At 37.2% G+C, this 19,850-nt stretch overlaps 1 protein-coding gene across 1 annotated transcript; it reads left to right on the top strand.

Moving 5' to 3' along the window:
• The first annotated feature begins 1,056 nt into the window (after positions 1-1,056).
• Positions 1,057-17,529, top strand: slitrk6 (SLIT and NTRK-like family, member 6). The gene is made up of 2 exons (XM_051894077.1): positions 1,057-1,532; positions 13,721-17,529. The coding sequence occupies exon 2, from the start codon at positions 13,740-13,742 to the stop codon at positions 16,197-16,199; it is 2,460 nt and encodes an 819-aa protein (XP_051750037.1). The 5' UTR covers positions 1,057-1,532; positions 13,721-13,739; the 3' UTR covers positions 16,200-17,529.
• The last annotated feature ends 2,321 nt before the right edge of the window (positions 17,530-19,850 follow it).

Genomic DNA, 19,850 nt, shown 5'->3' with positions numbered 1-19,850 from the left:
ACACTACCTGAAAATACATGAATACAAGAGAAAAAAAAATCAGTGTTCTAACACAGCTGACTTCCACTTTTCTGCTCAGGTATGAGTGATTAATATTAGTGGTCAAATAGATTGCAACTAATACTTAAATGTGATATCTGTAATGGCAAGTTTCAGTTACATATAACAGTTTCACAGAATTTCACTTCATGACTCATGATGAGCTTTACATGATCTTGTCAGTCTGGCTGATGAGTTAGTCATGATGAGACAGGGAAAAAAAGTGTGTGTGATTGGGTGGATTCTAAGAAAACTGAAGAAAATATGATTTTATATTAACATTTTCACTAAACTTTCTAAACTAAACTCATTTCACCATGATATTGGTTTGCACATCTTGTTGACAAGTTCATATTAAGAGGAAGGTTAGAACATACTTTAAATTAATTACTAATATATTACTAAATATACATAAAAATAATTATTCATATAATGCTTTACCTTATTTACATCAGTGAACAGTGACAGCAATATTTTTACAAGCTGTACAGCATCTAAAAAATATTTGAAAACATTTTAGAGATTTTTATATAATTATCATACGTACAGATTTTAATTAGGTCTACTACAGTAGTTTTTATTTAATCGGCTGTAATAAGTTTTCATTAATGTCAGGTTTTACATGTTTTAAACAGTGTTTTATACATGTATACAATTTACTAATTACAATATTTGTCACCAAGACTATTTAATTTTATTTCTAAACGTTATACTGTTTAGCTGAAGTCATTGTATATATATATATATATATATATATATATATATATATATATATATATATATATATATATATATATATTTACCAAACTTTCAGTCGAGTGAAACTTCTCTCATATAGAGTGCAGTACACTGCAGTACAAAGTGCGAAAACTTCCCTCAATTATTCACAAGGTAACATAACTAACGGCTGAGGTTAGTCAGACCTTTACAGTCCTGCAGAAGTCCTGCTCGCGCTGCGCAAGGATGCGTTCAGGTCTTCTCTCTCTCTATTCTCCCCATATGGAGGGAGGAGCTCTAGCGAAGTGAAGCTACAGCACGAGCTCATTCACTGGGCAGATCGAGAGGCTGTAGAATCTGTGCCTCCATCATACCTTCTATAAGAAACCGCGGGGGTCAGGCGCTCTCCGAAGGGACGCGGACAGCTGAATTTTAATCGCGGACTTTTATCCTCAACCACTGGACTATCTGTGAGCTGAACACTGAGACGTGAAGTCCCAAAAATGCGGTCGCAAAATATTTGAAAATCGCTACTGGACACATGAATATAAATGATAAAACAAATCATCATTGCGCGATGGAGAGCTGAGGGCAAGTTGGACCTGGACTTGTTCCATGCGTCTTTTTGCGCGGTGGGCTCTTCCGTGCCAAGGAAGCCTTTTGAGAAGTCCAGGCGTCCTGTTTGTGCTGCAAAACTGGGTGGTTTTGTTTGATCCACAAAGCACAAATAACTTGGCCAAGTGGAGCTACAAAGACTCCTGCGCTGCGTAATTTGGGTAAGAGTGGCTTACTAATGGCACATCCAAAGTCAAAGCAAGCATAGTATGATTATTTCATGCATTTCTGTGTCTCTTTTTCTATAGGACTGAAAGTGTTCAGGATGAATGCTAGGTAGTATTACATCAGATGCGATAGATTTAGTATTATAAACATTTGTTAAAGATATACAGGTTGGCACAACGCCTAGATTGCAAGAGCACTTGTTTGTCCTTTGAACAGTTATAGTCTCTAATGCACCTCCTCTTACAGTATATTTTTATTTTAATATGAAAGCATTTCAAAAGTACAATAGGCAGTGCTAATGTAACACCGTCTCCTTTGATCTCAAGGACACCTTATAAGGTTTATTTTACTTATTCATTCCCTGCAAATTCAATCCCTGTAAATGAAACTCTGGTGACTTCATTGTGATGTAGCCGTCTGCAGCACAGATGCTCGCCTTCAAAGTCACATTTACACAAAGGCATAGACACACACACACAAGCACTCTGCCAGACATACCTACACACACAGACAACGCAAAGTCTTAATTTAATGTCTCGAGAGGCAGAGTTTACAGCACCCTCTCTAGATGCTCAAGAGAGATTGATATGCAGAGTCCACATTGCATCTATCATCATGCTTAGAGGGGTTTAAACTAGTCTGAATGTATTTATGATTACCACGTGAGTTTGTTAAAGATAAACATTGTTTTGTGTCTAAATTTATTGATTTTTTTAATGCAACATACAAGATAAGTTCAAAGCCACATTATATATATATATATATATATATATATAAACATACTTAACATTGCAGTATCATGTTTAGTGGCAGTTATACTAGCGACACCAAAGTCATGGGTTTGATTCTTCATGCAAACTGATTAAATGTAATTCACTTTTCATAAAAGCATCTGATCAGTGCATACACATTTGGGTAACAGGCTGATATTGAATGACTTTTGCCTAAAAAGCACTGACTATGAGCAAAATTTCAACTTAATGACATACACATTTCTGTTTGGGTTCTTGGAGACCTCAAGTATTTAACATGAACAGATGCAATGCATTTTCACATGATGACATTTTCCAACACACTGTACAGTACCTGCCAAATAGGATTTGTTTTATTGCATTTGTAATGTTACAATATGTTTTGGCATGCATCAGATTACCTCAGACAGAAGCAGTTGAAGTGATGCAATAGAACCACTAAAGATTTTTTTTTTTTTTTTTTTTTTAAATAATCTGAAGAACCTTTTTCAATATAAAGAAACTTTTGTGCAATGGAAATGTTCCATGTTGAGAGTTTAGATAACAATTATACATCTGCAATATAACAGAGAGTTAAAGGATTAGTTCACTTCAGAATTTAAATTTCCTGATAATTTACTCACACCCATGCCATCTAAGATGTTTATGTCTTTCTTTCTTCAGTCGAAAAGAAATTAAGGTGTTTGAGGAAAACGTTCCAAGATTTTTCTTCATATAGTGGACTTCACTGGGGTTCAACGGGTTGAAGGTCCGAATTGCAGTTTCAGTGCAGCTTCAAAGGGCTCTACATGATCCCAGACGAAAAATAAGGGTCTTATCTAACGAAACGATCGCCATTTTCTAAAAAAAAAAATATATATATATATATATATATATATATATATATACTTTTTAACCACAAATGCTTGTCTTGCACTAGCTCTGCGATGCGGCACGCATTATGTAATCATGTTGGAAAGTCACGCGTGACGTAGACGAAAGTCCGATCAAGTATCTACAAAGCGAACGTGCAAAGACTAAGTCAAACAGCCTTTACGAAAAAAGGTAAAACAACAGTGTCGGACAATTTTGAAGTTGGAGAAGAAAAACTATTGAGTTTTTCCCCCTACTGTGGTACTTTCGCCTACGTCACGTGTGACCTTTCCAACGTGATTACGTAATGCGTGGCGCATCGCAGAGCAGTGCAAGATGAGCATTTGTGGTTAAAAAGTATATAATTTTTGTTTTTCTTTAAAAAAATGACCGATCGTTTCGCTAGATAAGACTATATGAAGAAAAATCCTGAAATGTTTTCCTCAAAAACCTTAATTTCTTTTTGACTGAAGAAAGAAAGACATAAACATCTTAGATGGCATGGGCGTGAGTAAATTATCAGGGAATTTTAATTCTGAAGTGAGCTAATCCTTAAAGCATCAATAATATCAATCTAATGGTCAGAAGTACATATTAAAAATAATTGCGACTAAAATGAGAGATTTTACATGTGTATGTAAAAACAACACTGTTAAAATCAACAGAGCATGAAGGTAAAACGGTGTACTTTTACTAATAGTGAAGGCTATATACACTACGCCACTCCATATCGAGTGGGTGAGTTTATTAGCTTCACAGGACTGTGGGCTTTTTTTTTCACCTCTGTTCTTATATGTGGGTGTTGTGGTGTCTCCCTGGGGCTAGCACATCATTTCCTTCATAGTGCCACAGACACAATGAAGAGGCCATCTGCGCTAGCCCACTGATTTGTGCAGGGTAAAATGGAGCATCACTGATTCGCTCATCGCTTTGCCCCAAGCCCAGTATACACTCTTTCTCTTCATCTCCCCATCCCTCATTCTCATGCGCTGGATGTTAAGGTCCCCCCAGTGACAGGCTGCGGATGGCAACCTGCAACAATCTGTTGTAGGTTACTTCCCTTTATGGTGAGCTATGTGCTTACATGCTCGACATTGACACAAACATCACCAGTGCGTCAAAACAAGAGCATTGGATCTTGATACCTGGCTAGATCTTATTCAAATTGGCAAAATTATGTGTGCATTTCACAAAGTATTGCGACAGCACTTGATTAAAATTACATACTTGGTTAAAATTAGGATTTCACTGTAATGAGAAAAAGATTTTTCAGTGGTGCTTGTCAGATGCTTCAGATGGTTTCAGATGCTTCAAAGTTCTGAAGGTGGTTGCAGGGACATTGCTTTGGTTGCTAACGAGTTTGGAATAATTTTAAGTGCATTGTTGTATGGTTGCTAGGTGGTTTCTTACTAGCCCAAGTTAAAAGATTCCACTCTAGAAATGGCTCAGGTGCTTCCTTCAATGTCAGTCAGGGGATTTTTATTTATTTCTTGCCTGTTTTATTGACCGCCTGGTGAAAAGCATAAGTCTAATTGCTCTGGAAAGTAGTGGCACACAACTGGAGTCTTTTGTGTCTGTAACAAAAATGATGTTGGATGAGTTATATGCCAAATTTTAGTACTTAAAGGGGACCGATTATGCAAAATTCACTTTTACATGGTGTTTGAACATAAATGTGTACACAACCACCATATAATGGTAAAAATCTACCCTCTTCTTTTTTTTAATCCCCATAAATCATAAGCAGTGTCTCAGAGCAAGCCCTCTTCTGGAAAGTGGGGTGGGGAGCAGCAGCTCATTTGCATTTAAAGATACATGCATGAAAACAGCATGTTTTTCCTTCCACTCAAATATGGGCATTTCACATGGTACATTAAATAATCTTTGTGGTATTTTGAGCTGAAACTTCATAGACACATTCTGGGGACACCTGAGACATATTACATCTTGTAAAAAAGAGGCATAATTGGTCCCCTTTAAAGTTTAAACAAACCCCTAAACCATGAGCAACAGTAAAAGTGATGCTTGCCATGCTAGTAACAACTATCCTCAACTTTGTTGGGAAGAAATGCACCTGTAATATCAAAGGCTGTTTGCTCTTTTTTTAAGACAGTGTCTGTTGATGAAAACAACACTGAGAAAATTAAATCATCGATCTTCTTTCCCTGCATTGAGCTAATGGTTGCCCTTGTAAATACATGTGATTGTCTAGAGGATTCACATTGTGCAGTTAGAGGAGTTAGATTTATTGAGGCTGGGCAACACTGAAATACTTTTTTTTCTTGGCCTTTTTTTTTCTTGAGAAAACACTAGGGAAGAGCACTAACATGAACAAACTATAGATGCACCGATAATAAATTTCCCTGCCAATGTCGATTTGATTTTTTTTTTAAGGGAAAAAAAAAAAAAAAACACTCTCCAAAATAATGCTGCAAACTATACAGGGAACCCTCACATTTAGTACATTACTATAATATTTGAGGTTAAAATTAACAACAGAGCCCAAACTATTATATTCAACTGCTATTTATTTTCAGATATAATTACACTCAAATAAAAACTGAAATGTTTGTATGCGACTCGGTTGCACACAAGGTAGTTTTATTGACTTCTTTCTGCAGTTGAAACACAGATTGAGCGATTACAAGACATGATTCATATCTGTCAACATACCTTCTGATGTTCATGCATATTTTGTTCATGCTGTAATTAAAGTGGAAGGAAAGACTCATGCTCCGCGCTGCCGCTTGTACTGAGGCACTACAGTGATCTGTCATGTCACATTTAAGAGCATCAAAACGTGGTAAAAATGGACAGATTTTGAAAGCTGACACTTTGTTTCTCATCAGAAGTGACAAAGCATGCTACAAATAATATCTGGCGTAGCGAAAAACCGCAGACCTGGCAACCCTGGCTTAAACTACGGGTGATTCGGTCAAATAGAGCCTTCTTTAACTATTTTTGTAACTGTTAATGCGTTATTGTGACATTCATTTCCCTGAATTCAACACAAGAGAGACTTACTTCACACACAGCATGAGTTGCAGTTCTGAAAACACTTTTCCACCCCTTTTTGATTGACAGGATATAATCGGCCCTGATCATGGGCTGTTTTTAAAAAATCTGCCTTTTATTGGCCAATACCGATTTTTGGCCAATACATCTGTGCATCTCTAGAACAAACAATGAACAGTTGTATTTTTTTTTTTTTTTTTATCAACTAACGTTAACAAAGATTAAGAAAATAGTAACACATGTATTGCACATTGTTAGTTAAAGTTAATCAATGCATTCATTAATGTTATCTAATGGGAACTTATTGTAAAATGTTACCGACTAAATCTAGCTTTAAGTGCAATAAAAGGAAAACATTTGAAAAGCTGTTAAAAGTGATGGCTATTTTATTAAACGATTACATCGCTGTAATATCTTCTGCGTTTGTCTCATTAGCTACGGTCTTTTTCATAAGCTTCAGGCAAAACTAAATTCACAGAGCTGAACGACGTGAACACTCATATGATTCATCTAGAAATGCAGCACTATATAATTTTAAGATGTCAGCTCTGTGTCAGACCCACTGCTGTCATTCTTCCACTTCATTTGCGTCGGTGACCAAAGAAATTATATAAAGTTTTGAACAACCATTCAATATTTATACATATACATCTTTTTCTTGTATACATGTAAGCTAACACCATATTAGACTTCCCCCCCCCCCATTTTCTTGAGAAAATATGAATGGTGCTTGCCAATGCAAAACGCTAGGGTGATTGGGGATGGGGGGGTGTCAGACAAAATCAATTAATCACTTCAAAAAGCAATAGTACCCTTCTCAATTTTAGTATTTTACAACAACTTAAGGTACAATTTATGTCCATTGCACAAGTGGCATGAGTTTTGCAACAAAAGTTTAATACTTTGGGTTAGGGGTTTGTTCAAATCACTAACCCTGAATATGAGCAACATTGATGCTTGATTTACTGTAGCATGTACCAATAAAATGGGATCACAGAAGCGTGGTCTATTAGAATAAACTGCAGTGAAGGGGAAAATCAAATGGAGAGCAGAAAAAGTGAGAACAACTTCCTGTTGTGATGTTGATTTGCAGGGAGAGGTACATCTGTTATATGCAGATGTTTGATTCTGTGAGCATATTTGGTTCCATCCGGTAGATCTAACTGCTAATTCCTTTGAAATAATTATGGCACATTTGTTTAGCAACACATTTGGAAGAAAGCATGCAACACTTCCTCCCCTCCTAGCTGTGATAAATTCATTCATATCATATATGATAAATGACAAATGTAATGATCTATTGGTTCCAAAACCTACATGGGCATTATAGGCACACTCACAACACTAAGGCTGTTCCAAAATGTATAGGCAGCAACATTTTGTTGTCTTCTTTACTCTTAAATATAAAGGTTCTTTAGGTATATATGGTTACATGAAGAACCTTTAACATCCATAGAACTTTTTCATTGCACATAAGGATCTTTATAGTGGAAACAGGTTCTTTAGACTTTTAAAAAGACGCTGTGATTGTAGCTGTGATTTTGTTGTGTATCGTGGGTTTCGTGATAGCAGAGATGGAATGTAGACGTATACTGTAAGTTATGCAATTGAAAGAGCAAAAAGGAGGGCTAAGAGGTGAAATCTCCTACGACAGCTTGCAGTGCTACATATCATCAAGGCTGAGAAACGAACACAACGCCACAGACAAAGGTGACAGTTAAATGCCGTTAACATTAGCTTTCTGTATATTTATGTCTTATCACTGTTTACCTATAAACTGTGTGTTTACACAGCTTTTTTTTTTAAATGGTGGGTGTCGGTGTTTCGTATGGCATGTGTTCGTCCAATTAACGTACACTTACGTCATTGGTAGTTCCTATCAGTGTCGGGGGTAATGCATTACAAGTAATGCAAGTTACGTAATCAGATTACTTTTTTCAAGTAACTAGTACAGTAATGCAGTACTTTTAAATTTACAAATAAGTACCAAAGTTACTTTGTTTTCCATTTTTTGACTGCATTTGCATTTCCTTCAACCTGAGGCTTATTCATTTTGCATTAGGTGTGGAAGGGCCTTTACATTTGCCAAAAATAGAACATTTTTGTTGTTATAAAAAAAAAAAAAAAAAAAAACAGCCCAGCCCAGACGAGTAACGCAAAAGTAACATAACACATTACGTTCCATAAGTAATGCAACTAGTTTTTTTTTTTTTTTTTTTTTTTTTTTTTTTAGGGAGTAACGCAATATTGTAATGCATTACTTTTAAAAGTAACATTCCCAAACACTGGTTCCTATTTTGCTGGGTTAGACCCTACTCTGAAGTGGGAGCTAATTTAGTCCCCCTAACAGGCATTCTTATAACTTAAATCATTCCCAGTTCCTGCAGTGCGAACACGGCAAAAAATGGGTACTTCCGCCAATAGTTATAGGAACTATGAAAATGCAAAGGCCCCTATGAAAACCCCCTTATGAAAACTTTATTTGTAAGAATGTAAATAACTTGTTTTAACCAAATTCTAATGCAGCATTGCATGTATCGCAGAGAAAGCAATCAAAGAAATCACTTCGATCCGACTTCTAAAAATTCAAAGATGACAGAAATTACATTTATAAATTAAACACCAACAAATATAGAATGATTTTGTTATCATATCAGTTGGTAGTATACAGCAAAACAGGATTTGAAACAGAGCCATTTTTAATTTATGCATATAAACTTTGACCCCAGGATCAAATGTTTTATTAGTTTAGATGAAAATGATAGTCACCTTTTAAAAGTCATTATGTTGTACCTTGGGTGTGGATATTAAATGGTGTCCTGATTTTTAACATACCTGTATAATGGAAGCTTACTAGACCTAAATTATTTTACCTGGAATGAGGTTGCAACCCCAACCATATTGTCTCGTAAAAATGTCACGATTGTCATGTTCAAGCTTGAGGACTCAGTTGGTTTGACACCAATTCCACAGCAGACATAAAAGATAAGACAATACTTTTGAAAGACAGGGAAAATTAAAGTTGTACCTGTCCTTTAAATAGCATATGGTAAGCAGATTATGCAAATGATGAGATGGCTTTGTGGTTGGTTTAAGCAGTTGATTTGCTCCTGTGTGACAGGACCACAGCCATTGATTGCCATGCTTCATTGGCCAACCTTGTTCTGGTGGTGTTTCATTACTGATCAGATAAATAATGAATGACCATCCCTTAGAATGGTGTCCAAGCCAGCAGCCATTCTCTCAACCTGCTCAAGCAAAACAATGCATGCTGTCTATAAACAATATTTCTCCTGGGACTGGATCAAATATAATTTCCCTTTCAAAAAGGTTAGCGTCATGAGTTTCTACAAAGATGCAAATGAGCTCCAAATAATAAAATAATTAAAAAAAGACCTAAACACTTTTACTTTGCATTTTGCAGTTAGTTGCAAACTAGCTCTGTCTAGATTTGTTCTACTGGGCAGCTTGCTTGTGTTGCTGTAGGCTTGCAAGCAATTGGAATTCAGCATTGCAGGTAAAAAGCACATATAGGGCTATACAAAAAAAATGTATTGCCTCAAAACAAAAGACACTGAATTGTGATGCCAAGATAAGATAGTGGAAGCGAGAAGCACGCAATATATTTCTTCTGTTATGGATATATGAAGTGCTCAGCCACAAACAAGTTCACTAGAGTCATATAAAATAGCCTTAAGGGTTATTTTTTCTTTGCTTTAATTTATTTGAACATTTCACGGTTCATATAACGTGGTATGTCATCAAACATTCACCAATGCACTGCTGTGATGGATTCTTCAGATTCCATCCGGATTCTTTTGCATTCTGGTCTAATGTTCAGTGGAACTGGCAACTTTGCATATATATATATATATATATACATACATATTTGTACAAAAATCCTATGAAATGGCATGATGTGGTGTAGATACAGTATGTCTATTTATCTCTTCCATTCTCACTGGGTCAGTTGTTTCTCTTAGACATCCTTGGTTATAATACCTTAAAGAGATAGTTCACCCAAAAATGAAAAAAATATCCCATGATTTACTCACCCTCAAGCCATCCTAGGTGTGGATGATATCTTCTCTCAGATGAACACAATTGGAGTTATATTAAAAAAACATCCTGGCTCTTCCAAGCTTTATAATGGTTGCTCGAGATTTTGAAGCCCAAAAAAGTACATCTATCCATCATAAAAGTAAGGTTAGAGGACACTATTCCGCCAGAACTAGACTCATGTACGGCCATTGCCGGAGGCCAGTTATTATAGTTTATAAAGTTTTAAATATGGATATTTTTTCTTACAAAAACTCATCGCTTTGCTTCAGAAGGTCTTTATTAACTCCCTGGAGCCATATGCATTACATTACATATGCATTATAGGGGGCAGTCATAGCCTAATGGTTAGTGAGTCTGACTGGTAACCCAGTACCAGCACCAGCAGGAAATTACTGAGATGCCCTTAAGCAAGGCACCTAACCCCCAATCGCTCCCAAGGTGTGTGTGTGTGTGTGTGTGTGTGTGTTCACTACTCACTACTCTGCTCCTAATGTGTGTGCACTAACTTAGATGGGTTAAATGCACTCTGACAAATTCCGAGTATGGGTTACCATACTTGGCCTTCACTTTTCACTTTATGGATGGATGGATGGATGGATGGATGCACTTTTTTGGTCTTCAAAATTTCGAGCACTTAAGGTGGCCATGTGAGAGAAAATCCCAAAGGAGATCACTGTAATATCTTAATTGTTTCTCCAATACAGCAAAGAGATTAAATGGAAAGCAAATGGAGATATTTGCCAAGGTTCCCTGCTTTTTTTAGGTTATTTATTTTTCTACTGGTAAAAAGAACCAAATTAATATCCAAATGTATCTACTCTAGATTTTCAAAAGAGAGATTTCTCAAACTGTGTTTGGGTTTGACAACATAAGTCTGCAAATACAAGTTAGAGATTTGATATAGAGTTAGAGGTTGATATAAAATCAAACATTATATTATATACATTATAAAATCAAACATTACATTATAGTACTATCCTCACCATTTTACAACTCTATAACCCTTTTGTACACTCTTAAAAACAACGGCTCTTGGCATATATTTTTCCGTTAAAGAACCATGGAACATTTCCATTGCACAAAAAGTGCTTTATAGTGGAAAAAAAAGGTTCTTGGATTATTAAAATGTTCTTCACATTAAGGGAAAAAAGGTTATTTTGAGAACTGTTTAATGAAACCCAAAATGGTTATTCTATGGCATCACTGTGAAAACCTCCTTTTAAAACGTTTATTTTAAAGAGTGTATCTCAACAGTCGTTCTCATTTTCTATATGAAGGAGTAACCTCCGGGCAATGACATAGCAGACTTTGACATTTTGGACAATCAGAGCATGACATTGTTTAGATTTCTTCTAAAACTAGTGGATGTGAGATCATAGGGTCTATTTCTTAGTATAGAAAAAGTCTTAAGCAAAGATCTCCAGTTGTTCTACATATAATCTCCTCACTATTTAGGAGGAGAAACAATTGAGAGATCAAAAAGATCTCATTCGTGACATCTCTTTCCTATGGGATGGCCTGTGCTTTGGGTAACCGTGCGAGAGAAAGACAGGAAAATTTGCTGTTTCAGGACAGATGTTCCCATATTCCCCTCCAAGGATGTGTGGAGCGGGTTAGACAGGCAGGGTGGGCGGAGACCTGAGGGACGAGGATTCACGGGTTGAGCTATATGTGCGTATGCGTGTATATAGATAGATAGTTAAGTAGATGGATATTAGGCCCTGCTTAAATGCATGAGAGCGCAATATGTAGGCTTCACTGGCTTTTAATGGACCACAAATTCTCTCCTCACTGTCAACCACACACTGCTTGCTAAAAATAGGAATGGGCCTTTTTTTTTTTCTTCTTTGTCCTGTCATCTAGCATGACATGCAAGCATTCATTTTCTCCGCAGTTTTTGTAATCTTTTAATCTAATTTTATTTATGCCCCCGCCCCCCTCTACTGCCGTTCTACCTACATCCTCAAGAGAGTCGACGAAAACCATCTTTGTTGTTTTCACACGCTGTGTTTGCTCAGAGCTGTCAGCGCACGCAGCCTGTGTCGGTGTCATGTGGCATGCCGGACCACTCAATGTTTGATTTCATGTCAATACAATTGGGAAGCCTTTCATTCCTCGAAGATTCACTGGGACTCTGGGTGTTTTATGTTTCAGTCAATTTGCATAGAACTGTGTTATGTCGCTTTAAATGACATTATAACAAAGAATAGTGTGTGGTTATTTTCCTTTAATGGAAATGTACGAGGAAGTGGTTGTTATTTCATATCTCCCGGGATTATTTTTCATTTAAATATCAACTTTGTCCTAGACGGGTCTCATAAAAGATAAAAATAAACAACTGTTGACATATAGTATATAGAATTTAGAGCTATAAAATGAATGTGGATAGCAGATCAGATCATTTGGTCTTAAATTTTATGAGAATGTTTGAGATCTCTTACTTTTGATTGTAGACTTGAAGACATCGTCTTCATCAGTCAGATATTTCTCCTGAAATCCCTTTGGACAATGATTTCTTAGAATTTAGAAAAATTGTGAAAAAGAACTGCATTATTTTTTTCTAGTCATGAGATAAGTTCAGTAATAAATAAAAGAACCCAATTATAAGGGTTATTCGCCGAGGAGTCTGAATAATAACTGAATAAGAACCAATTCTTGGCTCCTAACCTATACAAATAAGACAAAAAATATAGATCTACAGCATTACTGTGGAAGAACCTGTTCTTGCAAGAATGCTCACACTGAGATCCCTGACTTATGCATTGTTTACGGACAACGCACTTCTGTTTCATTCAGATGAATTCTGAGGTTTGTTGGCATAATGAGAAGATTATAGGACACATCTTAAAGCACACTCATCCAGATGTTAGAGGTAACAGGGTCAGGAAAACCAGTCTAATTATGCAAAGAAAAGTCTCACAGGGTGTCTGCTGCTGTAAATTAAGCATCATTCAGTTTGTCATGGTAAAATATAGGCTATGCATGCATACAAATTATTTGCCTTTGTTAGGAAAAAATGGTGAAATCATTTGTTCAGTTGTTTGATTTACAAATTATGAGGCATATAAGCATAAGTCTGTTTCTTGATTAGAATTTAATTATCCCAGTAATTTCAAATACTTAATTATTTCCCTAATGTGATATAATCACCACTATTATCATCACCATCAATGATGCAACCAAATTATTCATTTAGGACTATTACTGTGCTAGTTATAAAGTGTTCCACTCGCTGCTTGTATGCAATAAGAAAATGCAATGCTTTTAATAGCTTTAATAACTTTGCAACTTTCTGAATATCTATATTTATGCACAGATTAGAAGGTTTTGTTTTTTTTTTTTTCTCCCAAATTATATCCTGATTAGTTCATTAGATTCAGCACTGTGAACTCCTTGCAAAAAATTCCTATAATTCAGTGTTCTACACATAGCTATTTTATGAGTTTGCTAACTGCACTTAGTAATTACCTTTCCTTCTCTCCCCTGTGTTGTCTTTTTAGATTCACAGAAGGGGGGGAAATGCTGGCCAGGATTATTTTCGTTTGCTCCTTCTTTGCTGGTGCTAGTCTTGAAGATACTGAGCCCAAGGTGCTGTACGATGGAGCTTGCAAATCTTTGTGCACCTGTGAGGAGAAAGATGGACAGTTGTACATCAACTGTGAGGAAAGAAACATAAGTAAAATGTCAGATGTTGAAGTACCATCAGATAAACCTTTTCATCTAAATTTATACAAAAATGACCTAGTGGAGTTACTTGCAGAGGATATAGATGCTTTCAAGAACGCCATCACTTTACATCTTGGTGCCAACAGCATACAGGAGCTTGAACCTGGCATGTTCAGTGCGCTGGGATCCCTGAGGAAGTTGCACATAAACAGCAATTTCCTTGTCATGCTGAAGGAGGACACATTTCAAGGCTTGGTAAATTTGGAATACCTTCAGGCTGACACCAACTTCATCCGGGTCGTGGAGCCTGGGGCCTTCAGCAAGCTTGTCCGTCTTAAAGTTCTGATCCTCAATGACAACTCCATCGAGTTCCTTCCGAGCAACATTTTCCGCTTCGTGCCTCTGACACATTTGGATCTGCGTGGGAACAAGCTGCAGACACTGCCGTACGTGGGTTTCCTGGAGCATATTGGTCGTATCATGGAGCTCCTGTTGGAGGACAATGACTGGGTGTGTAATTGCGAAATCTTACATTTAAGGGTCTGGATTGAGAACATGCGAGCACAGTCATCCATTGGCGAGGTGGTTTGCAACTGGCCTGAAGATCTTAGGGGCACCAGTTTGGCTAGGGTCAAAAGGGATTTACTTTGCCCCTCTCATATTGACATCAACCTCGAAGAGCCATCGAAATCTCTAGACATGGTTGTCACCCCATCCACTAAGGTTGTTCAGATACCGAATGCCAAAGATGATGCAAAGATACCAACACCTGCAAACGGCCTAGGGACATTTTGCGTGTCAATGTGCTCTTGTGACAAAATGGGTTTTTTAATGCAATGTGAGGACAAAGGCATTCAAAGGATATCTGATCTGGGCATTCTTGAACGAAGCCCAACTATGCTGGTTTTGACAGGAAATATGATACAAAGACTTTTCAAATATGACTTTGTGACGTACGACAGTTTGGAATTGCTCAATTTGGCAAACAACCAAATAGACTACATCGACAATGAAACTTTTCTGAGTTTGAGCAATCTGAAAAAGCTGTACCTGAATGAAAACAGGATAGGGAAAGTCTCTGCAACAATGTTTCTTGGCCTTCACAACCTGGAATATTTGTACTTGGAGCATAATGTCATCAAAGAGATCGAGGCTGGATCGTTCAACCCTTTGACAAATCTAAAGCTCCTGTTCCTAAATAACAATCGACTCAACACTCTCCCTGCACAAATATTTCGTAATGTGCCATTGGTGCAATTGAACCTAAGTAAAAATGTCTTGATGCACTTACCAGTGAGTAATGTGTTGGACCAGCTCAATTATTTGGAGCAAATTTATTTTGAGGACAATCCTTGGGACTGCACTTGTGATTTGGTCAGCCTCAAACAGTGGGTGGAAAAGCTTAGCAAAGACATCGTGGTGGGCGCCATCTTATGCCACACTCCTCAAAAACTGTCTACTGCTGATGTTAGAAACCTGAAGCATGATGCTCTCTGCCCTGGCTTGGTAACCTATGAGTCCACAGAGGGTGGTATCCCAGTCACGACTGCACCGGAAGGCGGCACCAGCAGCTTGTTCCGGTCCCTGACAGATGCGGTGCCACTATCGGTGCTCATCCTCTGCCTTCTCATCCTTTTACTGACCATCATTTTCTGTTCTGCCGGGATTGTCGTGTTTATGCTACACCGTCGCCGGAGACAGGCCAAAAAGAAACAGGCCGAGGAGCAACCTCGCGAGAGCAGTCCCATCCACCTGCACTACAGCATGTATGGCCAGAAAACCACCCACCACGTAACTGAAAGGCAAGGACCTAGCATGTACGACGAACCTTCCCGTAGCCCCATCGTTCAGGTCTGCAGGAACCCTAGTTACTGCTCTCAGCACAAAGAATACGAGTTAGATGACTACGACAGCGATAAACCTAAGCATATCTGCCATAGCATCCTTGAAAAGGACAACGAATCCCTCCCTAACGTGAAGTTCAGGGCCGTCACCGACTACCCTGCTGAGTTTGTGAGTTTGGGAGATGCGAACTCCTTGTACAAGAACATCTTAGAAAGGGAACGGGAGCGCCAACAGCTCAGCCTCACCGAATATCTCAGGAAAAACATATCACAGCTACAACCAGCTGTGGACAACATGCAAGTCCCCAACCACCACAAAGAGTTGAAACTAATGGAGACTCTCGTTTATACGAGGCCGAGGAAGGTCATGGTGGAACAGACTAAAAATGAGTACTTTGAGCTCAAAGCCAACTTACATGCCGAACCAGACTATTTAGAAGTCTTAGAGCATCAATCGACTTTCAACTGAGATAAGTACACATACTTTGATTTGACAAATGATACTTCAAGTGCCTTGACAGTCCATTCTAAGTTCTGATTTAGCCCGAGAGATATAATACAACAATGTCAGAGTAGAGGCAATTCTTATGATACAATCATTTGACGCTGACACAATGCCTAATTTCAGGTGGACCTTTAGCGTTAGCATGCTATTGGACATTACAGATGATGGATTATACATTCTAACACAATTTCAATCACACAGAAAGAGTCACAGAGTTACATCTTTGGACAAGATTGGCTTTGATACCAGAACATTTGTTTTGCATTGTGGTTAATGTATTCTCTTTATGTTTGCTACATGGTAGGGGAGACTAGCATAGAGTCACTTCACATTTCTATCTGTGTATCTCTTATTATGTATGTGACAGATCTTTAAGCTCTGTTTATTTGTAGCAATGGAAGAAAACATGTTTTCCTTCTTTTTTTTTTTCTGTCAGACAGAACATTTATGGTTAGTTAAAACATTCCCTGATTTGCTAAGCTTTGAATTAAACATGCCCAACACAGTTTTTGTTCATTAAATATTAAATAATGGTGGTACTTAGATCTCAAGATGTCTGAAAATTGCATTTATTAATAAATAAGGCGTCATCAACAGCAAATAGCTTGCCAAGTGGCTATTGTTTTGACCCTGAGGTTAGACTTTATGACTGGGCTCATTTATCATGCCTGAAATTGGCGTCTCACCTGGAATTGTCAACACGCCTGGAGAGTTTGTTCAGAAATTATGTTATCCAGACCCACTTGCTCATTACCACCACTGCTTCTGATATGGACAAAAACTCTGCTGGGTATCCTTGGTGAAAATGAAAAGAAAATAATTGCACTACTTAAAATACCATTTAAAGGTGGTTGATGACAATCACGTTGTCGGGCCGCACAGTCTATGCCATTTTTTCCCATAGGAAAACCGAGTAGTGTAGCTTCTGGTTTGTAAAATAATGTTGTTTAAAGTTCCTTTCGACGCAAATCATATCTGAATATTTTCTTTCAGCATGACAATTATGCAGGGTGTTTTATCTTCATTATGTGGCTGGAGAAGAAAAAGAAAATATATATCTATATATGTATATGTATAGAGAAATTATGCACACAAATTATTGTGTTGAGCCTTGAAATGTTTTACTGTATGGAAGAGCACCATAGCTTTATTTTGTACAAGTGTGGATGATAGTTATTTATTCTGTATATTTGTACATAATTTAACATTTATATGTTTGTGTGCCTTCAATGTGGTACCAATTACGCTGTAAATAAAAAAAATAAAAAAATAAATCGAGAACATTGCAATATTATGGCCAGTAACACGAATAGTACATGGTACAAGTAAATAAGTAAATGAAATAATGATGAAAAAACAATGGTGAAAAAAAAGAAAAGTCCAATTATTTTATGCCAATGGTTCTTAATGGGTGGATGACAATGTAAAAAACGTTTGATAGCATCTCAGACCTTTAACCATTCAATTTGTACAAAGTTAGGAGAAAACAACACAAATTTTCCAATTAAACTCTACAATACTTTGGGGCAAATGCATCTGTCACTTGGTAGAAGCTAGTAAAATCAGACAGTTGCCAACAAGGAGAGATTGCTTGACATGTCTTCATCCTCAAACCAAGAGCAAATGTATACAAATTAAAGGAAAATATGACCAAGACCACGTAAAATATGGGTTACACTGAAGCAAATCAAGTCGTGAACCACAGATCTATAATTTATACTTTTTTCTGGTTTTTGAACTAACATACACTCAGCTTTTTTATGAGAATAAACATATAAATGATGTTGGATTGTGGAAATATGATTTATTTAAGATTATTTCATGCCAAATAACAGTGAAATAGTTAATCACATCCAAACATCCTACAAAAGTCGTTCATGTCAACACAGTGTTTGTGAACTTGACAGTTTGCCATTGCGAAACATGATTCTGTCAGACCCGTTTCTCAAAAGAACCTTTCTTGAGTGTGCAAGCAGCGTGCAACATTCAGTTGCTCCTCAGAACATTGAAGGCTTCTTTTCATCCTTTCCACACTTTCATCTTCCCCTTCTCCTCGCTTAAGTGGCTTTCCAATATTTTCCATTAACCATCAAATAGAATCATTCACATCAACCTGAGTAATTTCCGCCCTCCCTTGAGAAAAGGAAGTCACCTAGGCAAGAAAGACTAAGAGCCTTAAACAAAATGGATGGTTGCAAAAGGACGGCCAATGACTTTTGACAAGTCGGTTGTTGCAACTTCCAGTAAAGTGCAAAACAGTGTTCACTTTCAGGACTGGTTTTCTTTATTTTCAAGTATGTCAATTATTGTGGTGTGAATATTTCAGCAAGGAAACAAAGCTCCTTCACATTGCTGGAAATGAGTATTGCTACTACCACTTACACTTGATAGATCTGAATGCAGTTTTTTTTTTTTTCTTTGCATGCAAGGGTACACCAGACTAGGCACTGAGAGCTTGGCATCTACCATCTATTCTTTATTATGCCCTCTAAATATCAGTTTTAGGCCGAGTCCTCTGCGCTTCAGTGAACATACCTGATTTTTTATCCTGAACTCACCCCACATAACAGAAATTCCTCTACAGAAGTTCTGCAAAATTGGATTGCAGAATCGACACAGGTCATTTATGTTGATGATATTCAAAGGGAACAATGTTGCTTTACTGAAGCCTGAGGTTTTTCACAACCTTTTTGCAATTTTGCAGATATTTCACATCCTGATTTTAACTCTCAATGGCATTAAAACATCTCTTACCTACAAATTATATTAACAGAGCCAATTGAACATGGTTTATGTAGACCTTTAAGTCAAATCGTCAGAGGCTACATGACTTAACGGTTCTCTGTATAAGCACATAAAGGTATGTGTAAATGTCTGAGAGAACTAAATGAGAGTCATATGCAACTAGTGGGCTCTGCATGTACGGCAGCAAATAGGCATAGCAATATCTCCTTCTCTGGGGAGATCTTTAGTAATGAACTCGGCATGTCTGCCCTCATGGTCTATAGATGAATCGTTCCTGTTGTATGTTGCCAACAAATCCATGTAACCTCTAATGCACATCAATGCATCTTTGATAGAATAGATTTAAACTGAAACATGCTTGAAATGATTGGTAGTGGCAGGTCTGTTTTAGCTTATAATGTACTTTCAGACCTGCTGTTTAAGCATACCAATGTCTGGACCATATAGTGCTGTAAAAAAATTATAAACAGTGTCTATATTCAGTCTGCTCAAACACAGAAATTAATAACCAAAAAATTAAGCATATTGTTCTTGAAGATTTCCCAGATATAGCTGAAGAGAATTTGTTTGACCATTCAAAACACACACACAGGTTTGTTTTTGTGAACTGTGGGGACATTCCATAGGCGTAATAGTTTTTATACTGTACAAACTGTATTTTCTATCGCCCTACACCAACCCTACCCCTAAACCTACCCATCACAGGAAACTGTGCACATTTTTACTTTCTCAAAAAAAAAAAAAAAAAAAAAAAAAAAAAAAACACCTCACTCTGTATGATTTATAAGCCTTTTGAAAAATGGGGAGATGGGGTAATGTCTTCATAAGTCCCCCTTTCCTTGTACTACCTATGTCATACCCATGTTCAAA

Source organism: Ctenopharyngodon idella, chromosome 1 (assembly GCF_019924925.1).
Source record: "Ctenopharyngodon idella isolate HZGC_01 chromosome 1, HZGC01, whole genome shotgun sequence".
Classification (NCBI taxonomy): domain Eukaryota; kingdom Metazoa; phylum Chordata; class Actinopteri; order Cypriniformes; family Xenocyprididae; genus Ctenopharyngodon; species Ctenopharyngodon idella.
Note: the sequence above shows the minus strand (reverse complement) of the source record. Positions and strands in the feature narration are given on the sequence as shown.

Bases quoted from the DNA above. Each gene is read 5' to 3' on its own strand.
- slitrk6 (XM_051894077.1), top strand. From the start codon at position 13,740: ATGCTGGCCAGGATTATTTTCGTTTGCTCCTTCTTTGCTGGTGCTAGT.